Source organism: Gallinula chloropus (assembly GCF_964237585.1).
Source record: "Gallinula chloropus genome assembly, chromosome: 14".
NCBI classification, from domain to species: Eukaryota; Metazoa; Chordata; class Aves; order Gruiformes; family Rallidae; genus Gallinula; species Gallinula chloropus.
This window is the reverse complement of record NC_140099.1, coordinates 21,015,633-21,038,568: the sequence shown is the minus strand read 5'-3', so window position 1 is coordinate 21,038,568 and position 22,936 is coordinate 21,015,633. Positions and strand designations below refer to the sequence as shown.

Sequence of the window (22,936 nt, the reverse complement as noted above, 5' to 3'; positions counted from 1 at the left end):
GATGTTTTTTAGATTTAGTTATATAAGGACATAGGGTTTTTTTGTAGATATTTTTGCCTTAGTGTTATTTTTGACAAGTCTTGCAAAAGAAAATATCACTCTCAGTGAAGGAGGTTCTTTTTGCTTAACAGGAAGGGGGAGATGTGTCCTCCACGTCATGACCTTGTTTCGATTATAAATGTAGGAAAATTCTGCTGTGTCCCCCAGATGATGAAGGGAACACAGAGCCTGGGTTTCAGTCAGATCTCTGCATGCCAGGTGAGTGTAACTGGCTTTATCCAATAACAGAACTGTTGAATTTTGTTCGGAATGCAGCTTCGAGCTGCTTCTCCAAACTGTTCATCCTCAGTGAGTGGGGTTTCAGGTATACTAAGAATGTGCTTGTCTGAAATGTTTGCCTCATCAGATGAGCTGAACTGTGCTGCAGATGGCCCATGGATTTATTTCCTTGTCATGAATCATGAGGGGTTTGTCAGTGAAGTAAACTCATCAAATACTCATTTCATGATGATCTGTAATGCCTGTTTGTCCTTTGCAGCTACCTTAAAATGAGATGTGTGTGCCTAAACTATCACAGATAGTTTTTTGTTCTTCTTGTGAGCCTTAGAGAGAGCTCTTGGAAGAGCTCAGAACTATTTCTGGACTTCTACAGAGCATTTGCGTTTTGTGAAGTATGGGAAATACCTGTACTGACCTTTGTGCTCCTTTAGATTTTAAAAGAACAAATTCCCACAGGGAGAATTTTCCAGGCTTTTTCTTTTCCTCCTGGAGCTGTCAGTGTGTAGAAAGGGGGTTGAGCACTGTGTAGGTCCAGAAGGGCAGAGAAGATAGAGGATGGTGAACAGGGACTTTGAATTATTCTTCAGCAAGGAGGTTAAGTCCAGAAGACTAATTTTTACAGATCTCTTCTTCCCTGTAGACTTGTTAATCTAAAGTTATCAGTGTATTAGTGATGCTCTAAGGAAATGTTGAGTGCTTAATTGTCCTGGTTTTGGCCAAGGCATTAATGCATTAGGTTAGTCTAATGTTCAAATTTGAAGAAAACTGTACTGGTAATAGTTTCTTTAAAACCAGGCTTTGTTTGGCATTGGGCTGATGATGGTCAGTAAGAATTGCTCTAGTTGCTGTTGCCCTTTTTGAAAACATGCAGCGTGTGATTATTTAAATGTAGTTCAGTATTTTCCATCTTGGAAATGAAGAACCTATGAAATGAAATAATTTGATGAAGTATTTTCAAGTTACAAAGAGAATCTATAAGATGTGATGACAGTTGATTTCTATTTTTAAAAGTCCTGTACCACAGCAAGAAAGGGAGACTTATTTTGTCCAAGGATACACTTTGAACTGTAAGTATGTAACACTTCATTGCAATGGTTTAATCTTTGCAGGAGATCAATGGGATCACTGCTGCACTGGCTGAAGAGCTCTTCCACAAAGGTAAAGAACCTGCAAGAATTTAACTGGGGATGGTTCCCTCCATGTGCATGCGTGTGTATACCTGTGAGATTTAATCTCCAGACCATGAGATCTGAGTCTTTCACATCAGACTGAGCCTTGTTCTTCCTCTTCACCTGTTTCTTGCTGTTTGTGCTTTGATCCAAGCTGTATTTGAGGAGGAACTGTCACAGAAGCACAGCTGCTTTTGGAAATAAATCAGAAATTGATGAATTCCTTGGTATGTTTTAGTGCAACCAGTCAGGAAGTTTGTGTCATTTCAGTGAGCCTTGATAGAATGTGTTGAATGCATCACTTCACCTGTCTTAATGTTGTTCTTCCAGAATTCAGGAAACATGAGACCTTCTGGTCAGTTAATGAAAGGATGTGCTTTTCTGAGGCTGAGAGCTGAAAATGAAATGCACTACTGCAACATCTCTAAGTGGCTCCCCAGGAGCAGGAGGCGTGTGAAATGATTAACCCATGCTGGCTTTGTTTTAAGGGACAGGAGGCTGAATGCTGTGCTGTGATTCTGGCTGGCTGAGGTGATAGGTGAAGCGTGGTTCAGATTGTTCTGGCACAAAATTAACTTTAGGTGAAGCCACTTCAGAGGGGGCACTCAGCAAATTGTGGAACACTTTAAGGAAGGTCCTGAAGAACTGTTCCCTGACTCTGTAGTGCCTGTAGCCTCACTAGTGCCAAAATCATTGATGTCTGACCGCTGTATGTGAGTGGAACCTTGTGGTGATGTGCAGCTGGACTCTGGGACTTGCTCCCACTGAAGCCAAAGGGAGTTTTAGTCTTTGGAGAACTCTGCTTATCAGGAAAGCCGATGCTCTCCTGTCTGTCAGGTCAAACTGGTGTCCTTAAAAGGAAGAGGAGGAAGATGTTAATTCCACGTGTGCATGTATTCTGACTGCTGTAATCCACATTTGCTCTTGGGATGCTGTCAGAGGAGGCTTTTGGATGCTGTTTCCTAGTGTTCCTGGAAAGAAATGGGATTGTAAAAATATTGCCAGAGAATGCATTTCCTGCCCAGGGAGCTTGCTCTGGTGGTAGTGTGGTGAAAGTCCTCAGACTGTCCAAGAAGATGCTGCAGCTTTGCACATCAGCAGCTTAGCAAAGGATGTCAGTTCTGTCTGTTAGATGGTAGGTGCTGCTGCTATTGAACTTAGGGATATCTCAAAGTTTAGCAATTTGTATGTTATATAAATGAACTTTGTCTGGTTCCAGCCCTGTTAAGAGGGAAATTTGCCATTAGTTGCGTTGGGAGCTTAAGGCTTGAATGCAGAGAGTGCCTGTTTGAACACTTGGGTTATTCTGGTGTTAAAGAAAATTTATCTGAATTCAGTGCTTCTACTTTAGAAGCAAAAAAGACATTGTTTTGGTGCCTTAATCATGAGCTTAGAATATAAATGATAGACATGAAATCCCTGACATTAGGTTTTGCAGGTACCATTTACTCTTTGGTAACTGGGGCAGCATTGTGTTCGATACCATCATCCTGTGTTTTTCAGGAGAGCAGCTCTTAATGGCTGGAAAAGTCTTCAACATCAGACCCTTGCAGCCATATGCTGTCACTCAACAGTTGCTGCAGGGGGAGCCTACGTGTGCTAATGGAGATGCCAAAACTGATCTAGGTCATATTCTAGATTTTACCTGTCGACTCCAGTATTTCAAGGTGAGCCATGTTTGCACAAGTACTGGCGGTGTTTCTGCCAGAGTGATGGGATTCTTGGCATGCTTCTGGAGCCTAGTTAGAATGCACAAGATCTTTACTGGCAGTAAACACCTGTAAGCATTTAGAGCTCGGTGTTACAGGTGCTTATTCTACCAACCTTCAACACAGTTCTCTAAGAAAGACGTTGATTCTGCCATGTGATGTCATCTCTTCAGCGGTGCCCTCTAGGGTTTCTGTGACAGAGCCTTACTGGGTGCTAATAGGCATGGGGAGGCAGGAAATATTCATTTCAACCTTGCATTCTTTGACAACACTATGGCTAGGCCAGTGTATACAGGTGCATACATGCATGTGTGTGTAAGTCCTGTCCCCTTTCTCACCTTTAACTGTATTGGAAAGTTTAAAAAAACCCAAACCAAACTAACAAAACCATCAGTTTTAGAGATGAGTGGCCCAGAATTTCTAGGAAAAATGCCATTACAGAACAAATGTAAAATGGCCTCAGATAATTTTTGTCTGGAACCAGTTTGATATTTTGTTCTTCTACCAAATCAGTGAATTACAAAGACTTTTGCTGAGTAGCTTTTTTAACACTGCTTGCTACAGGTCAGTGTCTTTTCAGCCCTTTTATTACATGAAGAATTTCCTTGTAACTGTGTGGTATGTTCAAAGATGAAACGAAGTAGTGGTTTGGGGAAGGTGCACTGGAGGGCTTGGGAAGTTTAGAAAGCAAAACTGCAGCTCTACTGCTATTCCTGTGGATCTTCAGTTGCCTTTGCCATCCTCTGTGTGTAGAACCTGTTGTTCAGAGGATTCTCTGGGTGGAGAAGAACATATGATTTAGAAAAATATTATATACAGCATATTATTTAGAAAAATACTTGAGAGTTTCTGGCCCTTCTGAAAGCTTGTGAGTGGGAGCCTTCAGAGTTTATAAGATATATGTAAGACCAAAAAAAACCCCCAAACCTTAAGAGATTTCTCCCAAAATTTTATTCACAGCAACCAGAACTGCAACCGCCTGCCTTTTGCACTGGTGCCATGTGCTCTGGCCAGAATGCTATGGGCACATGGGAAAACTAGATGCCTTTTTATGAGATGGTCTAATGCTTTCTTCAAACCCATCTTGTCAGTGCCTTGGACTTCATCCCCTGGCTTTGATTGGAATGTGCTTCTGTTACTCCTCGAGAGCTGAATGCGTGTGGCTTCTTCTCTGGGCTGTGATTTGGCAAGGGTCTGAGGAGCGTACCTTTCACAGTCCCTCTCTTCCTTCCCATTCTCCAGCCTGGGTTGGCTGCCAGTGTTTGGGACTCCCTCCCTGTGGATCTAAAATCATTCTGACACACTCAGCTCCTGCTTTAAGACCTTTAACTTTAATCTGGGTGATGATAAGGCTTAGGGATCTTTCTTCCATAAGGTCATTTGGATTTCTTGTGAAACAATGGGCTTTCACCAAAGATGCAGGTAAAATATTTTTAGGGTGCTTGTCTTTAACAGGAAATCCTGGTGCCAGAGGCCTCTGAGTTTGATCAGTGCGAGCCAGAGGATACAACTTCAAGCTGTCCAGTGACAGCAGTTATCCCAACTTGGAGAACTTTAACAACCTTGGATATGAGTCACAACAGCATCTCTCAAATTGATGATTCAGTGGTAAGAAATCTTTCTTCATTTGTGTGTGGGGGGAAAGAATGGCTGGTCTTCTGTGTCACATGACTCAGCAGGGATTTTGCAATTTCTTCATGTATCTCTCTTCTGAAAGATTTCCCCTTGCACTGTCCGTGCTTGAGCTCCACAAGGTAATGATGTGGAGATCAATGCACTGCTCAACTTACTCTGATTTTTAGTTCTGTAATCTTTATCCAGGGTTCTGTGTAATACAGACAGGCCTGTTTGAGCTGGAAAGGCCTCTTAATGAGTTTGATCTGTAGTTAGTGGGGCTAAACTGGGGGCAACTTGCTTGTCTTCAGTGAGAACCCAGGTTTCAAATGCAAACGTGACCGTGCTCATCAGAGTAATCTGGTTCTCTCACGAGCAGGAGTCTGCACTCTGGCTGCACTAGAATGGGTGCAGAACGCTTTTTACTGCTGAAAGCTGAGAAGAGGGTCTGTGCCTTGGAGAGTTCCCTTCCCTTTGCCTGTTAGTTGTTAGTTGGTTGGTGAAGGAAGTACAGCCAGGTTTCTAAGCTAAAACGCATTTAACATGTGCACCTTTTCCCTTCTAGAAATTAATTCCCAAGATTGAGTTCCTGGACCTGAGTCACAATGGGGTGTCTCTGGTAGAAAACTTACAGGTAAGGGATGCTTTTGAAGGTGATGTTTGCCAGGCTGCCCAGGACCTTCCAAGACAGAATCCTTTTGCTAAAGGATTTTGCCACTCATCTTGCAGAGAAGAGTTTAAGCCCAAATAGCTTCCTAGCATCAAGCCCTCGTAAGGGTGCATTTCTTACTTGCCAACACTGACATGCAACATGTAGTTCTTCACTAAATCCAGTCGTTGCTGGCTGTGTCAATGGCTTGGGAAAAATAGAGTGGAGGAAGTTCCCTTTCCTGCAGGCTTAATCCTGTGTAATGAGCAAGTTCGTGTTGTGTTTGTCAGCTGGGCAGCATCCAGCATGAGCAAATGGACAAGCCTTTGATATGGTTCAATTTTAGCAAATTGGTGTGTGACCTGGATTTTCTGTGCTCTCGTAGCATCTTTACAACCTTGTTCACCTGGACTTATCCTACAACAAGCTGACATCGCTGGAAGGTGTTCACACAAGACTGGGAAACATCAAAACTCTGAATCTAGCAGGAAATCAGCTGGAAAGGCTGTGTGGTCTTAACAAGCTGTACTCTTTAGTCAACTTGGATCTGAGCAACAACAAAGTCGAACAGGTAACTACTGATTTTAGTGTCAGATTGCTTTAGAACACAAGTGATTCCTGTTAGAGGGTGAAAGTGCAAATAAAGTGGCTGGAGAGAATTTTTTTTCCTGGTTACTGTTTGTATGTAATTTAGTCAAGAAATGCTTAGACTGTGGTGGTGTTCTCATTTAGCCAATCTGTGTATTCATCCTTTTACTGAAAAACTTTCAGATTGATGAAGTAAAAAATATAGGAAACCTCCCGTGCTTAGAAAAGGTGGTGTTATCCAGCAACCCACTGAGCATCATCCCTGACTATGGGACCAAAGTACTGGCTCAGTTTGGGGACAGGGCTTCAGAGGTATGTAAGAACAGCTTTTTCTTTCTAAAGCCTGGTAAGGAAAGTTGTGTGAATGCTCTACAAGCCTGAGGAGTTTTTAGTGGGGGTTGGAGTACGTCTCTAGAGAATGGAACCATGTATACGCTGCTGGGTGTGCTCCTCAGATCTAAGGGAGAGCTTGCCCTGCTTTCACTGGGTAACAGGGTGTTCCTGTTGGAAGGTGCCTGTGCCAGTGGGGTGTGGAGCTTCCCAAGCACTTCTGAGTTTGCATTCAAGTCATGAGGTCTGACGTGGTCATTACCTTGTTTACAGGGTTACAGACATGCACAGCATCTGCATCAAACTATTTATTTATGACATAAGTAACAATAAGTTACAGAGCTGCCTTGTTTTCTGTATTTCTGGATGTTTTTAACATTTTTAGGTCTGTCTGGATAACACTATCACCACAGAAAAGGAACCAGACACAGTGGAAGTGCTGAAAGCCATTCAGAAAGCCAAGGAGGTGAAACACAAACTGAGCAGCTCTGATAAAAAGGTGAGTTGGGTGCTGTGAGAGCAGAACGTGCTGGGTACAAAAGAAGCCTGTGAGTCCTCTCCAGATTGGCTTTGAGCAGAATTCCTTAAACTCACTTGTCATGGAAGTGAGTGCAGTGTTTGTGCTTTACTGCAGTGTGAGGTTTGAACATCACCTCTTTCTCCTATTTAGATTTCAATGCAGTTTCAGGATGTTCCTTTTTCTGCTGGCTTGGGATAGAGGAAGTGGGAGGAAAAGAGAAAATGGCCTAATGGTACACACAATAAATATGCAGCTGACCTCAACAGCTGTATTTTCCATCTTATACAGAGAGTGCTGAGGTGTGAGATCAGTGCTTGTGTTGCAGAGGACTGAAATGATTTTCCCAGACTTTCTTCTTGCGAGTATTGAGCAATGGGAAAGGATCAGAAGTCTGAATTGTCCTGTTCTCCTGTCTGCTGTGCAGTGGGTTAATCTTGTTCTGGAAATAAGTTGTATTATCAGGAGCTGTGATGCCCCTGCAGCCTAAGAATCCTGTTGTCGTTGTGGTTTGTGAAACTTGCTGCTGGTTTTGTCAGTGCAGGGATCAGTGATCAGAATGACTTCTCTAACCGAATTCTTAGTGGAATTCTGCTTAGTGGGAAATGGGAACTTGAGAGGGTGTGAGCACCAACGTGTGGCACCCCTCAGAAACCAAACACATTTGGTAGTAACGTTCTTTTTACTCCAACTGGGAAATCTTTGTAGACTTAGTGCAGTTCAGGTTCTGACGTGTCCCGTGTGTTTAGGATTTTTCTTTAATTATTGCCTACTTTCTTTATTAGATCAGTGAGGACTCCAGGCTCACCGCTGCCAGCTCCAAACCAAACTGTTCTTCTCTTCCTGTTCGTCCTTCCTCTCCCTCTCTGCCTCGTCCTGTCAGCTCCAGCCAAGGTAATCATGTATGTATCGTGCTGCTGGGCTGAGCCTCTGGGTTCTGCGTCTCTGGGCTGCACTGATGTACCTGGATGTTCTGTGAAGGGATATGGGGCTTATCAAGTCAGAGCAGACAGACCCGGCAGCTTTGGCGTAGTGCAAGTGCCATGTGACCTGGCAAAGCTGACCTGATGTTCACTGTGGTGTTAATTAACTCGAACAGAAGTTGGGGCACGGGGCTGCTTTTACTGCAGAAAGCAGCAGCAGAGGACTGTATCTCTCTTGCTAGTCTAGATACATGCCTTCATGGGAACTGTGGCATCTGTAGACACGTTCTAAAACTGCTTCTCTGCTTGTTGGTCTGCACAAGGGGAGCTGGAGCATCTGTTCCATTCCTGCTGTTGGCAAGGGCTGTGTTTCTGTCAGGCCAGAATGGAGGTCAGAAAAGGAGATGAGTAAGAGGCAGTTCTGGAGTTTGGGTTCAGACTGAGCCTGTGATTTCAGCACACTGTTGTGTTCCACAGCACCTGCTGACCTTACCTGAAAATCCCATTTCACTGGATGCTTCAACCAAGGGTACCCACTGCATTAGAACGTAGAACAGTGGCGTGTCCTGCATCTTCTGCAGGGGCCCGTGGGACTGACTGACTGGGAAATTCATGTGTGTCTGAGAAGAGATAAAGATGCTTTTGCTTTTGCCTGAATGAAAGCTTAAAATGCAGTAGGGTATATCTGGTTGGGGACGACTTTGTAACCATTTAGAAAAGTGATGACAGTCTCCATAATTTGGGGCGAAACAGCTTACTCTTACCAGTGAATTGGTGGGTGGGGGAAGAGGTCTTTGGAAAGAGTCTGTTCCTGGCATTTCTGCAGAATCAGTAGAGGTCTTAGATCACTCAGTAAAAATGAAGTGACAGCGTTTAAATTAAAGGAGAAGCAATTTAGATGCAGGTTTAGTTGCTATTTATGTGCTTGAGTTGCCTTTGGAGCCCTTCTGGATAACTTTTCACCTCCAGGTGAAATGCCAGGTTCTCCCAAATTAAGCCAACGCTGGCTTTAAAGCATCAAGCATTGAAGTTGCAGGAGTGAGACAGCCTGGCTATAGGGCAGCCTGGGGTTTTATGCAGGGCTAGCTGTAAAGATGCATGCTAGCAGTGGCTGTGACTGTTTAGGTGTTACTTATTGATCAATCATCTTTTTCCATTATTGCAAATGTTTAAGGAGCACATGAATCTTGGAAAAAATACCAAGATCTTTCTGAACTACTTGGGAATTTTACAGGAAAACTGGTGTAAGACTGGGGTTACTGACTGTGGTCCTTTTCCATAAGATTCCTGTAGTAGAGTCTTGAGGAAGGGCTTTTATATTTATAAAAATAAATATAAAAGTGGGATATAAATATATAGTGGGATATTTATAAATATATTAATATATAGTGGGATAGCAAGGAGTAGGACAGGATTAGGACATTCCTCAGCTTTAACAACAGAAATGAATTCTTTGCTACATACCTAGCTATCAAGGGTTGTTTTCAAAATACTGATTTTGAGAAGTCTATTTTTAAAAAAATGGAGCTATGCTAGGCAATTTATTTCATTGTTAGACCTGAAATCAGGAATAATGGAATTCATTTTCTGATGCACTATTTCTGTGAATTGTTTTCTCTGCAGTTTCTCTAGACACCATCTGTTTCACTAGCATTTTATTCAACTTAAACATGTCTTCCAAATGGCTTATGGCAAAGATTAAACATATATAGAGAAGAGAAATCCAGAAATAATGCTGCCCTGTTCTGGTTTTCTTGTCAATTTGAGTTTCCTTCTGGCTAACATGGTTGCTTTGTTCAAGCAGTAAATCTCTCTTGTGCTTCCTCTGCCTGAGAGATGGTTTGGTGTCATCTACTAAACTTTGCCATCAATCCAGAAAGATACAGGCAGGAGTTCTTATGCCTGAGGAAGAAGCTCACATGCAGTGGCTCCTGCAGCTTGGAAGGCCAATGGTATCCTGGACTCCCATCAGAAAAGGGGTGGCAGCAGGGACAGGGAGGGGATTGTCCCTCTCTGCTCTGCCCTCAGGAGGCCCCAGCTGGAGTCCTGTGTCCAGAGCTGGGGCCCCAGTACAAGGAAGATGTGGGACTTGTGGAGAGGGGTCAGAGGAGCCACGGAGATGATCAGAGGGCTGGAGCAGGGGCCCCTACAGAGAGAGGCTGAGGGAGCTGGGCTGGTTCAGCCTGGAGAAGAGAAGGCTGTGGGGACCTCATTGCAGCCTTCCAGTCCCTGAAGGGAGCAGAGAAACAGGAGGGAATCAGCTTTTTGAAAGGGCAGACAATGGCAGGACAAGGGGGATGGATTAAAGCTAAAGGAAGGAAGGTTTAGGACAGATATTGGGGGGAAGTTCTTTCCAGAGAGAGTGGTGAGGGGCTGGAAGGGGCTGCCCAGAGAAGGGGTGGGTGCCCCATCCCTGGGGGTGTTCAAGGCCAGGTTGGCTGGGGCCCTGGGCAACCTTGTGTAGCTCCAGGCCTGGAGGTTGGTGTCCCTGCCTGTGGCAGGGGTGTTGGAGCTCTGTGATCCTTGGGTCCCTTCCAGCCCAGCCCAGGCTGGGATTCTGTGATTGGAATTCTGTTGTTTATTTGCACGTACATTGTACACGCGTGAGCGGGCCGGCTCGAGGTAAGATCATTTCCTTGAGTGGCATTTGAGGGACAGGACCTTCTGAGCCAGGTTAAAGGTTTTACAGATCTTCTGCTTGTTTGCTTGACGCCTGCAAAAATGGGAGTGAATGCTGTGAAGCTCACAAACTGCTCTGCTGTGGCTTTGCCAGCCTGGCAATGCTTTGGTAACACTCAGGGCAAGTTTCAAGGAAATGGACCAGTTCTGTTAAAACTAAATCACATGGAGAATTCTCACACAAGATGTTGAGATTTAAATTGGTGGTTAGCTTAAAAAATGAGCTTTAGCAGTCTTCAGTGCACCTTCCAGTGCACTTATGGATACTAAAATTGTGCCTGGTTTTGTTCTGTCCTGGCTGTTCTGTGAAGAGACCCTGCAGCTTTAATGACTGATGGTCACATTTTGATGATGCAATCTTAATTCTAGTTGTTTGACAGACACTGTTAGACATTCATTTTGGTTTTACTTCAGCAATTTTAAAAGGTCTTTGTATTTCTTCTAGAAATAATTTGTGAAGAAACAGTCCTAGCCAGCAGTCTTTTGCAATCTGGTAGTTTGACTCCTACAGACTATACAGTTCCCCAGAGATGTTTTGAAATACCAGACTCTGGGTGTAAAAATCAGGTAATTGCTACACTTGTGTTTATTTTATGGCAGTTTTAATGTGGTAGTGTTTGTTTTTTTTGCAAGCTAATTTCTGATATTAAACTTGTGTTGTTATAGTAATCCACAGCAAAGGTATTTTCATTCTCTGAGCTGTTATAATTGAGAAAGGAGGTAGCCCCAAATTTGAGTGGTGGGTTTGGTCCACCTTGTACAGTGAGTGCATGATCTGAATTCACCAGAGTTGCAGAGAATTGTCGCTGTCAGGACTGAGATGTTTACCTGGCATTAGTGTCTCATTCAGTGTGCTCTGAGATGCTGAACTGCTCTCTGAACTGAGCAGTTCAGCACCTTTTGGAAGACAGTTCTCTTCCTCAGAGAGTGGAAGAACCTTCTCTCTGGCAATAGGTGTTGGCCTAATTGGTCTCCTTCAAACTCCAGCTGTTTAACTTCTGCGTTGTGATGTCATTTTTGATATAGGAAATGCCCTTCATATGCCTGGCTTCAGGGCATGAGACAGCCAGCCCTGAGGGACTCTGCCTCTGCTGCCAGCGTGGCTGGGCTTTCTCCAGGGCCTTTGCCTTTTCGCCTGGCTGTGCGCTGCTGCTGAAGTCTGTAGTGTGCTGAAAGGCCTACAGGCCACATCTGTTCTCACTGCGTTCCTGGCTGCCTCAGAGTGCCCAGCCTGAACTAAAAACCTGGTGTGTCAGCATCCTCACAGGTCAGCTGTTCAGCTGCCCACGGGTACAGCAGTCAGGACTCAGCAGGGAGCTGCTGGCCTTAAAAAGCAGGAGCCAACGTTGACTTTGCTTTTCACTTCTGCTGAAATCTGGCAGCAGCTGCCACTGCCTGATGGTTCTTTGTTCCGTAGGCACCTGCCTCTCTGTTGGATTCCTGTAAAGCACATGGAAGTGACCCCAGATGTGGTAAGTGAGACTCCTGAGCTCTGGCTTAAACCCCCATCAGCTTTTTGAGTCCCAATAGTGGATGGTGCATTTCAGACCCGGCTTTAAGGCAAACCAGTGTGTCTGGTTGCACGCTGCCTCTAGTTGTTTTCAAGCGAAATCAGTGGTAAGAGTATAAAGTCTTTGTAACCTTTGAACCCTGGAATAAAGTCAGTGGCTTCAAGCCAGTGATTTGCAAAGTGCCTGTTGGGTTTGGGAAATGGAAGATGAGCTGAACACTTTATTTTTAACTTCTGATAAATTGCACACTCCCAGCCTCTCAACCAGTGGCTGTGCACAGTATGAAGATCACAGAATCACAAGGTTGCAAAAGCTCTTTAAGATCATTAAGTCCAACTGTTCCTGTCCCAAGCTAAACCAGATCCCTGAGCACCTCATCTACCCTTTTTTATAAACCCATCCAGGGAAGGTGACTCAGCCTCTCCCTGGGCAGCCTGTGCACAGCCCCACAACTCTGCCAGGGAAGAACTTTGCCCTCCCATCTGCTCTGACCCTGCCCTGGCACAGCTTGAGCCCATTGCCTCTTGTCCCATCTCCTGTCCCCTGGCTGAAGAGACCATCTCCCACCTCTCTGCACCCTCCTGGCTGGGCAGTGGAGGTGGGGAGAAGGTCTCCCCTCAGCCTCCTCTTCTCCAAGCTGAACACCCCCAGCTCCCTCAGCTGCTTCTCAGAGGATTTGCCCTCCAGCCCCTTCCCCAGCCTGGTTGCCCTTCTCTGGACTTGCTCCAGGACCTCCATGTCCTGTGAGGAGCCCAGAACTGGACCCAGCACTCGAGCTGCAGCCTCACCAGCGCCCAGTACAGGGGCACAATCACCTCCCCAGACCTACTGGCCATGCTATTTTTGATCTAACAAATTAAATAGTTACTATGTACAGACAAAACAATGTATAGACACAAGATGATCTGAAAGCATCTTGAAAATTCAGTGGCAGGACAAAGGAATAATATGAATTAGGAATATTTCTATCAACTAAATGCTGTAAATGTATAAAAGAAATACAGAAATGAATACAACTGCAACCTATGCATTCTTGACTGTTTAAGATGTTTTATGAAATTAGGCTGATGTAACTGCAGTAACAAGATTATACCTCAAAGTTCAGAGCAGCAGCAGCAGCACCATGAGCTGTAGGTAGCTGTGACTGTTTTGAAACTCAGGCTCGTACTTTGCCTTGTTATCTCTTTTGCAGTTTGGATCCTTCAGAGGAAGAACAGCGTGCAGTGCCTGACCCCTGTAACACTGTCATCTTGCCTTTTCATTGTATGTCACACACTGCCACAAACCAAGATTTTACCCAGCACCTTTCTGCCTTGATAGTGCAGACTGTGCAGAGATCCCCCCCCTCCTGCTTTACAGAGGAGAAAGGGAGCCCTCTGGGTGACACCAAGACCACAGACAAAGAAGATGGCTCTTTTGAAATGGGGCTTCACGAAGGAGATGAGACTCCTGAGTTCAGCACTACTTCAGATCTTCGGCCCTCTGACCAGGGAGCAGTGGAGAGTGTTGCAATAGTCAAAATTCTCTGGAGTTTCTCTATTCACATTCGTAAAGGCCTCAAGCAGTTTGCTTCCTGTTTGGTTTTGACTGAAGATCTGCCAGCTGTGTTTGAGATGCCTTGTCAGGAATTGAGAGGAAATTGCCAGCACATCCCTTCTGCCTTGAAGCTGGTGCTGTCTTTTCCATATACTGATCTTCTGGAACTTGGCTTTCTCCTGCCAGAAATCTGTTTAACCCTGAAGCTGACAAATGGTGACAACTGCTTGTTTGTTGTTTCAGACCCCCAGAACCTGCAAGACTTTTATTCCTGTTTACACATGCGTTGCTCTCAACAGTACCCGTCAGTGTTAGCAAGCTCCGTGTTGTACTGTGGACCAGCAAACCTCCCAGAGTTTCTCTGCCAGCTTAGGGAATTGAATTGCATTTCAGCAGATGATGTTGAAATAAAAGGTTGTTTCCCAACATACCTTGTTTATGGGAAGAAAACCTGTGTCCAGGAACTCCTGCACCAAGTCCTGTTTCTCTGCTCCCTTCAGGGACTGGAAGGCTGCAGTGAGGTCCCCCCACAGCTTTCTCTTCTCTAGGCTGAACAAACCCAGTTCCTTCAGCCTCTCTTTGTAGGGGAGGTGCTCCAGGACCATTTGTCACATCTTAAAGGGAGGGTGATGAGGTTGGAGAAGTTCAAGTTGGAGCTCCACGTCAGCTTTTCAGAGCAGCCCCTCGGTGTGCCAGTACTGTGCCCTGAGAGCAGCGTTAAATATGTGTGTGTTTGTATCAAGATGACCACATTAAATTTAAGCAGAAAGAAATGGCAATTTAACTGGCACAGATACACAAGGCTGAGATAATCTCTAAAGGTTTGAGGCTGCTATTAAATTTGTTCCTCCTTATTAATTTGTGGCCAAGAGGATAATGAAAAACCAGCGACTCTAAAGTTGACATAAAGAGTAAGAGATATACAGTTGGCGTGGGTAATTTTATGCGCTGTCAAAGTGAAAAGGCTTTGCTAAATGTATGTAGGCAAAGATACACACTGTCATCTTAATGAGCAATTAAAAGATGGACTCCTAATAATTGAATCACGACTCTTGTCACATCTGTATTTGTTTAATATCTCCAGTTTTGGTTGAATCTGGGTTTGAGTTCCTATTTTAATCAGGTCTGATTTAGGTTCTCGGTTCAAATAACTAAAAGTGATGAGCATGAATCTTGTTGTCCTATTACCTCCTCAGCTCCTTGCTTGCAGTGAATACAATGTTCTTTTAAAAACTCGTGTTTAATTACTGCATTTAGAGAGCAGGACTGGACAAGGGGTGGGTGGGTGATCCGCTGTCATTCAAAGTTTGAATTTTTAAAGATGAACCCTTCTCCTCCCCTTCTGAGGAAGATTTTGGAAGTACTTCAGGAGGCTCAGAGGGTTGCCAGTTAATTCCTTTACTGGTAGAAATCAGGGATTCTTAGTGCATCGCTCTGTTGTGTTGTGAGTTTGTTTGGAGGGGTCTTTTAATTAAAAACAAAAAAAAAGCCCAATAAGAGAAGACCATCTGTTCTTCAAAACTCTTTCCCTTAAACTAACCGCCGTGGTCACCCTCGAATGCTATCGTATCTTCAGTGACACGGAGTTCTGCCTTGCCAATCTGTTGTTTAAAATTTCTCATCAACTTCCTGAAGTCGCATCAGTCAAAGCTGACAACAAGTTGCACATTTCCAGCTCCTCTCACCCAAGAACGCGAGACCGCGGCTGGCCCAGGAGGTCTCTCTCCTTCTTCACAGACCTTGGGTTTGCTTCTGTTACATGAAACATACTTCAGCAGCTTCCATCCCTCTAAACTTCCAGGGTGGGGTTTTGTTTTTTTTTTACTTTCTTGCTTGTTTTCTGGTTTTAATATCTATTTTTAAACTGAGAGGAGCAGAGGATGCTTAATTCCCCTTTCAGCAAACTGGTTATCCTGTATTTTGAGAGAAAAAAACTTGAAAACTTGATTTCCCCCTTTTTCTGCATAGGAATCTTCTCCTCAAATCTGTCTTTAAAATCGTTCATTTATCTTTTCCTTCTGCCTCCAATCACTGTTTTTTGGGCCCCTCCAATTCCCAGTTCAAAGGAAAGCAACAATTATTTTGCTTCAAGCTCACCCAGGCTTTTAGATGAGGAATTTATCAGTTTTTCATTGCCAGCCTGCTCTGGAGCAAGCAGTTTATTTCCCCAGTTCTATAACAGAGCTGTTGGCTTCTCCCAGCCTTTGCAGGTGGGTGAACCAGCACGGTGGGGGGCAGCAGACATCATCCCTCAGCAAAGCTCCCACAGCTCCCTTTCAGAAACTGCCCTTGGGATGCATCCAGGCTTCCACAGGGCTTTTAGAAGGTCTCAGGACCTTTAAAAAGGTGTTTGAAGAGGAGGGGGGTGGAGTTGGATGGAGGGTGAGGGGGTGAGGAGGGGATGCTTGCTGATTGATTTTTATAAATGGTATTCTCAGGAGGTTGGAACACATCACAACCAAAAGACCAGGGGATCACATAGGACCCAAGCGTGCGAGAGAAGATGCTAAAATGACTGTTGGTACCTGACTGTGCTCACGGTGGGAAAAGGAGGTGTGTGCATCCAGGAGACCTGGCTTAGGAACATGGTCGCCTTTGGCATCTGATAACTGATGGGGGAGCAGACGGGCGCTTTACGTGAGCCCAACCGCCCCACGCACCCTCTGTGCAGGGTAAGTGCTCTCCTCGTTTAGCCATCCCTCTCCCTGCGATCCCAGCTGCAGGTAGGTGAGCCCGGGGACTCAACGCCGGGACCAGGGACCCCTCAGCTGATGACATGAAGAGGTCGCAGCAGCCTTCCAGCACTGCCATGCCGAGCTTTGTCTTGGCAGAAGCACAGCAAGTCCAGCCTGGGCACTTCAGCCTGCATCAGACGGTGTAAAGCGAGGAAAATATGCCGACTGCTACAAATGCAGTCGCGAGCATCACCTCTGCAAGCTGGCGGTGGCGGCGGAACACGGTCGCCTCCCGACTCTGCATCCCCAAGCAGGCGTGGGTATAAATAAATAGGGGCTGTGCGGGTACCTCAGATGTCTGCTAATGCACACGTCGTGCTTGTGTCTGCCTTCAAGAGAGACAGAGAAATGGCTAAATTGACAGCACAAACATCTTCTCATAGCGTAAGTGATGTTGGTAAGCGGGCAGACTTTTCTTCCTTCACCTCAGGAAATGGGGAAGAGTTGTCTCCGCCGATACCATCTCCAATTTTTTTCTCTCAGGAGAAAGATCTCACTGAAAATAACCTATTTGTCTCTGATTAGATTTCAGCTTTATTTTATTTCATTTTTTTAAAGCCTCAGACCTCTTAAACCTACAGGCCAGCTGTGAAATATGCACTCATTTCTTCTGTCAAGACACTGCAGAGCCCTCCCTTATATTACCCACCCACAATTCACCCTGGATACTCCCCGGTTTATTACATTTGTGATTTCTTTTTAATCCAAACCTTAAATCAGCAATTTCAAGATCGTTGCCTTCCTAAAACAGTCTCTACAAGCCGTTTGGCTAGAATAAGCTAATTTTTTTTTTACATTTTCTTAATACACTGAAAGTATTTTGGAGGTGCTGCATTTAACAGGCTGGACCCAAAGGTGTGAAAAATCATGGAAAAAACCACCTGTCTGATCACTTGGTGCTCCTGGCAAAGAAAAATCTCGATTGTAACTTCATGGCATGGCTTTTCTTCTGGACTGGACGTGGTTTCTGTGTCTTTCTAAGCCCTCATCTGATGGGTCCCATCCTTTTCACGCCGAAGCCAATGTCAAATCCCATTTAATTCATCGGGATCCAGCTGTTAAGAGTCTTTATAGGGAAGAAACACAAAACCCAGTGTGTTTTATAAGGGCTTTTAGACTGCTCACCTCCTGCCTCTGCAATCAAGGACCCCCCCAAAAATCCTCTTCGCTTCTGCAGTCCCCTTGTGCCCTCCCTTCCTGGAAACATCCCTTTTTAAAAAAAAAAATGGGGAAATGGTATTTTACTTTATTTTGATTGTGTTTTTGGATGCAGACGTGATGCTGCACAGGAGAATGGATGGGCAGCGGTGTGTTTGCCTTCCTGTGGAGCCAGGGGTCCGTGGGGACAGAAGGAGCGCTTTGCAAGCTGCGTGTTCTGCGCTGCGCGGTTGCCGTGCACGGTCGTGGGGGGGTTACAGGGTCCCACCGGGCGAAATTCGGTGCCCCACAAGGACACCCCAGTTTTAGAGACACATCGCGAGGGGTCGGTGGTCGCCTCTCGCCCGGCCCCAGATGAGCCTGGGTCCCGCACTGCTCTGAGCGGCTCTCCCGGGGACGGACGCTGGGGTTGCCGGGAAGGGGGGGGGGGATCGGCAGCAGCACCCCGAGGTACTGCGCACCCCAAGGGGGTACCCCCGGGTCTTTAGCCCACCGACGGCCTCAGGCTCCCGGCGGGGTAGGGTGTCCAAGCAGTCCCCCCAGCCCCTCTCGCAACCCCGCACCCGGCAGTCGGTGCCGCCAGGGGAGGGGAGCGGAAGGGAAAGGAGCTGGTGCCCCGCTGCCCGCTCCCCCCGCCGCTCCCCGCGCTGCCCCCGCCCCGCGGCGCCCCGACGGCCCCCTCCCGCCGCGTGCCCCGAGGGGGCGGTCCCGCGTGCCCGCACAGGTGCCGGCGATTGGGTGGAATATGCAAATGCGGCGCTGACGTCAGGCGGCTCCGGCCCAGAGAGCAGAAATAGGGCCGGCCCGGCCCGCGCCGCGTCCTCGGCCGCCGCCGCTCCCGTCCCGGGCAGCCCCGCCCCGCCGCCCCGCTTCCCTCCCAGGTGAGTGCCGCGGGGGAGCGCCCCGCAGCGGCTTTGCGCACCGCCCTGCCCCGCGAGGTTCCCGCGCCCTGCGGAGCGACGCCGTCCCCGCCCGGGCTGAGGGGGAGAGAGCCCGCGGGCGCCGCGCCTCTCGCCGCTGCTGCCGTCCGCTCCGCGGGGCGCGCTCGCTCGGGGCTAGGCAGCCCTCCGGATGCTGCCGCCGCCCTCCGCGGACCCCCCGCCTGGGCGCGGTAACAGGTGGGAGCCGCCGGCGGGGTGGGACGGGCTCGGAGGGTTGTTACCCCCTCCCCAGCCCCGCGTTCCGGAGCGCGGAGAGCGAGCGGTGGAAGTGCCGCCCGCGGGGCAGACGCGGCTCCTTCCCCCCTGGTTCCTCCCGGCTCCGGGTTCCTCCCGTGCCGCGGCTTCGGGGCCGTCGGCGGGGGCCGGGGGCGCGTCCCGCCGCGGTTGCGAAGGGAGCCGGCGCTTCCCCCCGCGGCCCCCGGGTGGCGCCGTGGTGCCGGCGGCCATCCCCGCGGAGCGCCCCGACGGGCCCCGCCGCCTCCGGCCCCGCTGCCCGCGGCCGGGCGCTTCCCGGGGCGGGCGCCGCTAACGAGCGAGGTAGGAGCCCCCCCGCTTCCCCACCCGAGCCCCGGGCGACCTTTCTAGCCTCCGCCCGCAGCCCGCGGGGTTGAGCTTGCGGCAGGAGCGATGGTTTTCTAGGAGCTCCTGGGCTTCCTCCCCAACTTCTCCGAAACGCTCCTGGGTGGTGGGGATAACCGGCTGTGCGCTGGGCTGGCGGTGGGACGGGTGGTCCGGGGCTCCCCCGAGCGTAACCTCGGAGTAAGCCCGTGGCTGGGCGTTGCTCCAGTGTCGCGGAGGCAGCCTCGGAAGCAAAGGTTGGAGCCTCTTGTGTGTGAGGTCCAGGAGTTCCTTGGCAGTGCTACATCCCCGCTGGGGTGATGATGCTCCCCGGATTTTTTCTGGGAAGCACGGAAACGCCTTGGGGGATTTACAGACTAAATATTGGTACCTGTGTGTTTGCCCAAATGAGATGCCTGGTCTGTACCTAAACATCGGAGCTCGTTCCAGTGAGTTCTCAATGCATGAAAACTTGAAGTATTTATCTGAGATGCTGTAGGAACGGTTATTTGCCTTTGTTAAGCATTGCTAAAAGGTTATCTTAGAACGGATTTCCCCCTTAATTTTGTAGCTTAATTTTGTAGCACTCAACAAGGGATTATGGACCTAGAAATTATTTTTCAGGCAATAGAAATGCTGTTTAGATAAGGCTGAAGCAACTGGGATAGTTGATGGCAGAGGAACTGAGGACAGGATTCTTATCTGGTGATAACAGAGCCAGTTTATATGGAGGTAATGCTTTGGTCCTTTTGCTGTAGCAACACTATAACTTCAGGTGATTAAGTTCAACCTCCTCCTTCCTAATGTGAAGCCCGTTGGAAATTATTAGAAGTGATTGCGAACTATTAATTTCTCAATGCTAAAGAAATAAGCTGCAGTTTAAATAGCCCTGAAACCAAAACTGGTAACTGTTGGGGTTTTTTGGGCAAATGCTTTAATCTTATTACAGTCACAGTAATTGAATTCTTAAAGCATCCGTGTTGTGGAGGAGAAAGTTGTGGGATCTCTGCGGCAGTCTGGCTGTTCAGCTGCTTCCCCTGCATGGCACATAGTACTTCAAACAATCTGTGTTGTCCTCCATGGAAAGGGCTGGTGTCATTAGTTGGCTTTGTTTCTCAAGGTGACCCTTTTTGCTTGAGCAGCTCTAAAACCTGTGCCCTACAACCTGTGCTTGTGTCTTTGGCTCGCTGCTTGTCCTCTTCATTGCGAGGTGCTGCACCAGTTTCCCTGCTTGCTGAGACTCCCTGGCTGTGTGTCGGTGCCTGGGCTCAGGATGGGCTTGTGTTCTGTGGCTGCTGTTGTCACAGCAGCACTTGTGTGTTCAAGTGAGCTGTTGTCTGAGCTTCTTCCAGTGGCATCGCAGTGCTTGTGGCAGTGCCCCTTTGGCAAGGCAGTGCCAGCTGCAAGGGAGCTGTGATGCTGGAGGAAGAAACTGCATCCTTTAAGGTAAACTTTTTCAGGCTTTGTTTAGTACCTGCCTTAATATCGGGGCCGTCTTAGCTTGGAAATAGGCTGTTTTGCTTCTAGTGTCTGCATTGCAATTGCTGATTTCTGCCTTACAGGGTAGATCAGACTGTCTCTGCTCACAGGTGCTGCTGAGCCCAGGTGTGAGATAGATGCCCCCCCTCCACCCTCAGCTCTTGGGAATCTTCTAGTGTTTAGCCACAAATGCTGCTCACCTTTTTTCTATTTGAGTAAATTGCTTGTTCCATGCAGCCATTTCTCTGTGTGAGCTGTGGTTTATCTAGCTGGTGGTGTCTGTACAGGCTCATGTCGTATGAATCTGCCCCTTGCTCAAGTGAGGGAAGGAGGCTGGTAGTGACACTTGTCTGAGTTTACGCTGGTAGTGCAGATCTGTTCAGTGACTTCGAATTGTATTTGTTGACTTTGGGGAACTTTGGACCCCAATCCAGTTGCCTTGTTGCGTGGTGCAGCTGTAGACTGGATTCTGCAAGGAGCCTTCCGCTTACCTCAGGGTAAAGCGATGCTGAGCTGTGGTGTAGGGTGCCAAGTAATGTGAAAGTGCTGTATGGCTTCAGAGTCAACCCTCACTCGATATTTATGGTGCATATTTGTTGCTTGCTTTAGGCTATTTGGATATATGATGTGTATTAGTGTGTCCTCCTCTTATTATGAGTGAGAGCAATTAGTGTACTGTCAGTCAGTATGCAATAAAAATAAGTGATTTCTAAACTGACTGGAGAAAGATGCTCTACAAATTCCATTTATAACACGACTGTAGTTTGTAGCAGGTGGAGGCTGCCCTTTCAGCTTCATCACTGTTGTAGGCATCCTAATCCAAACACTGTCGTGCTTCCCAGTGGTTCCTTATTTACTGAATATACATCAAGCCAGTCCCCTGATTTGCTCTAGGATGGTAATTTCAAGCAGCATATGAGTCAGAGGTCTCCAGAACTGTGAAGTGAAGTAGTTGTGTTTGCAGGGATGGCATCAGCTGAGCATACAAAATACCTCTATAAAAACTGTGGGAAAGAGGATTGCTGTGCAGGAGCGATTCATAATGTAACAATGTACTTGTCGCTTATTGATATAGTGACTTTGGCTTATTAAACATTTATCTGTAGCCCCGGTAACATCACATCTGAGGCTTCTAATTGGAATTTAGAAAGCCTAATAAATGTTGATTTCATCCTGAGTGCTCTCAATTCAGGGTGTTTACATTAGCAAGGAGAAGTGATGCTTGAGCTGCCCGGTGTGTGGTGGCTGTAGGCTCTGTGCTCTCCCGTTGACAGCGGGTTTTTGGGCAGATCAAATGGCCAAGCCCAAGTCAGCGCTGGTGTAAATGGTCGTGGCTCCAGAATTAATAGTGATGCACCAAGGCTTGGATACACCCTGCAGCAAATACGTGGTGTGGGAATGCTGCTAAATGAGTCCTGTCAAGGCAAGGTATGTCATGGTGACTTGATTCAGCAGGGCTTAGTTGTGCCCTTAGCAGGTACCTCGCCTTGTTAATGTGTGTTGTTCAGCCGGAGCAGCAGGCTGTCACTTGCATGCTATAGAAATGCCATCGCTTGCCTCATTAAGTGGCCATTATGCTTCGTTATAGGTCTGCCATAGCATCCTCTGCAGCTGCTGTGAAAGGTCAGCACTTCCCTCAGCTGCCATGGAAATGGTGCCAGGCCTGGAGATGCCTTTGGTATTTTCAATGTGAGCAGTAATGACACGATCTGCTTGTCCGGTTCCCCCCAAAAGTTGGGATGAAGTATGGAGCTTGCCAGGCTGAGCTGCCAGGGCATCAGTGCGGGGCCATGCGTGTGTGCAACGCGTGGTAGCTCAGCCTGACTGGTGTCCAAGTAACTGCACTCTGTTTTCTTCCACATTAATTAAAAAACCCCATGTGAGACAAGAACTTCTGCTCCAGGTGGTTGCTCTTGTGGTAGAAGGTCCTCACTGGCATCTTGCTGGTCTCCTGCAGCATTGTCCTCTGAACCTGAGGAGAATGATGATATTTCTGCCACGCTGCAGAAACTGGGCTGGCCTGAAGGTCTGAGGGTATGGGTGTGTGTCCTGGACCGTGAGTGACGTGGTGCTGGTGGGTTGTCCAGAGATGGGACCAAGTCACTTGCTGGGTTCTGCAGTACCATCGTGTTGTGCTTGATGTGGTTTGGTTTTGCCTGTGGTAGTGTGACTGGAAGAGTTGGTCAAGAACCTATCTGAGTTTTGGAGTTTTAGAAAGCAGGCATTTGTTATCGCAGCACTGGGTGTGCAGGGTATCACTCTAACCTAATGTGTGTACCTTCACTTGGGAGAGAAAAAGCTTGTATCATCCCAGTACATGCATTTTAATTTCATTTCCTGGAACTAATAATATTTACATATTCATTACATGAGTGCCTTCGGGTCTCTGAGGGCCTCCTGTGAGGGTCTGTGGTGGTCTCTGTTCTTTGACTGTCCTTTTCCATAAACCTTGCTTTCCTTTAAGCATGCATGGGGTGGGTGAATCCCAGTGGCTTTTTTTCTTCATTACCTAGTTTGGCCTCATTTCTTGCTAGTGTATCTGCATCCTTCTGCCCAGGCTG

At 47.2% G+C, this 22,936-nt stretch overlaps 2 protein-coding genes across 2 annotated transcripts; both read left to right on the top strand.

The window, feature by feature from the left end:
- Positions 1-3,460: 3,460 nt before the first annotated feature.
- LOC311196778 (nischarin-like) lies at positions 3,461-11,903 on the top strand (the record flags this gene model as incomplete). Its single annotated transcript, XM_084270399.1, has 9 exons — positions 3,461-3,472; positions 4,613-4,765; positions 5,337-5,405; positions 5,806-5,991; positions 6,192-6,320; positions 6,724-6,837; positions 7,641-7,749; positions 10,903-11,013; positions 11,875-11,903. The coding sequence occupies 9 exons, from the start codon at positions 3,461-3,463 to the stop codon at positions 11,901-11,903; spliced, it is 912 nt and encodes a 303-aa protein (XP_084126525.1).
- Positions 11,904-11,924: 21 nt separating this feature from the next.
- On the top strand, positions 11,925-16,385 carry LOC311196777 (nischarin-like; the record flags this gene model as incomplete). Its single annotated transcript, XM_084270398.1, has 3 exons — positions 11,925-11,929; positions 13,161-13,808; positions 16,262-16,385. The coding sequence occupies 3 exons, from the start codon at positions 11,925-11,927 to the stop codon at positions 16,383-16,385; spliced, it is 777 nt and encodes a 258-aa protein (XP_084126524.1).
- Positions 16,386-22,936: the final 6,551 nt, after the last annotated feature.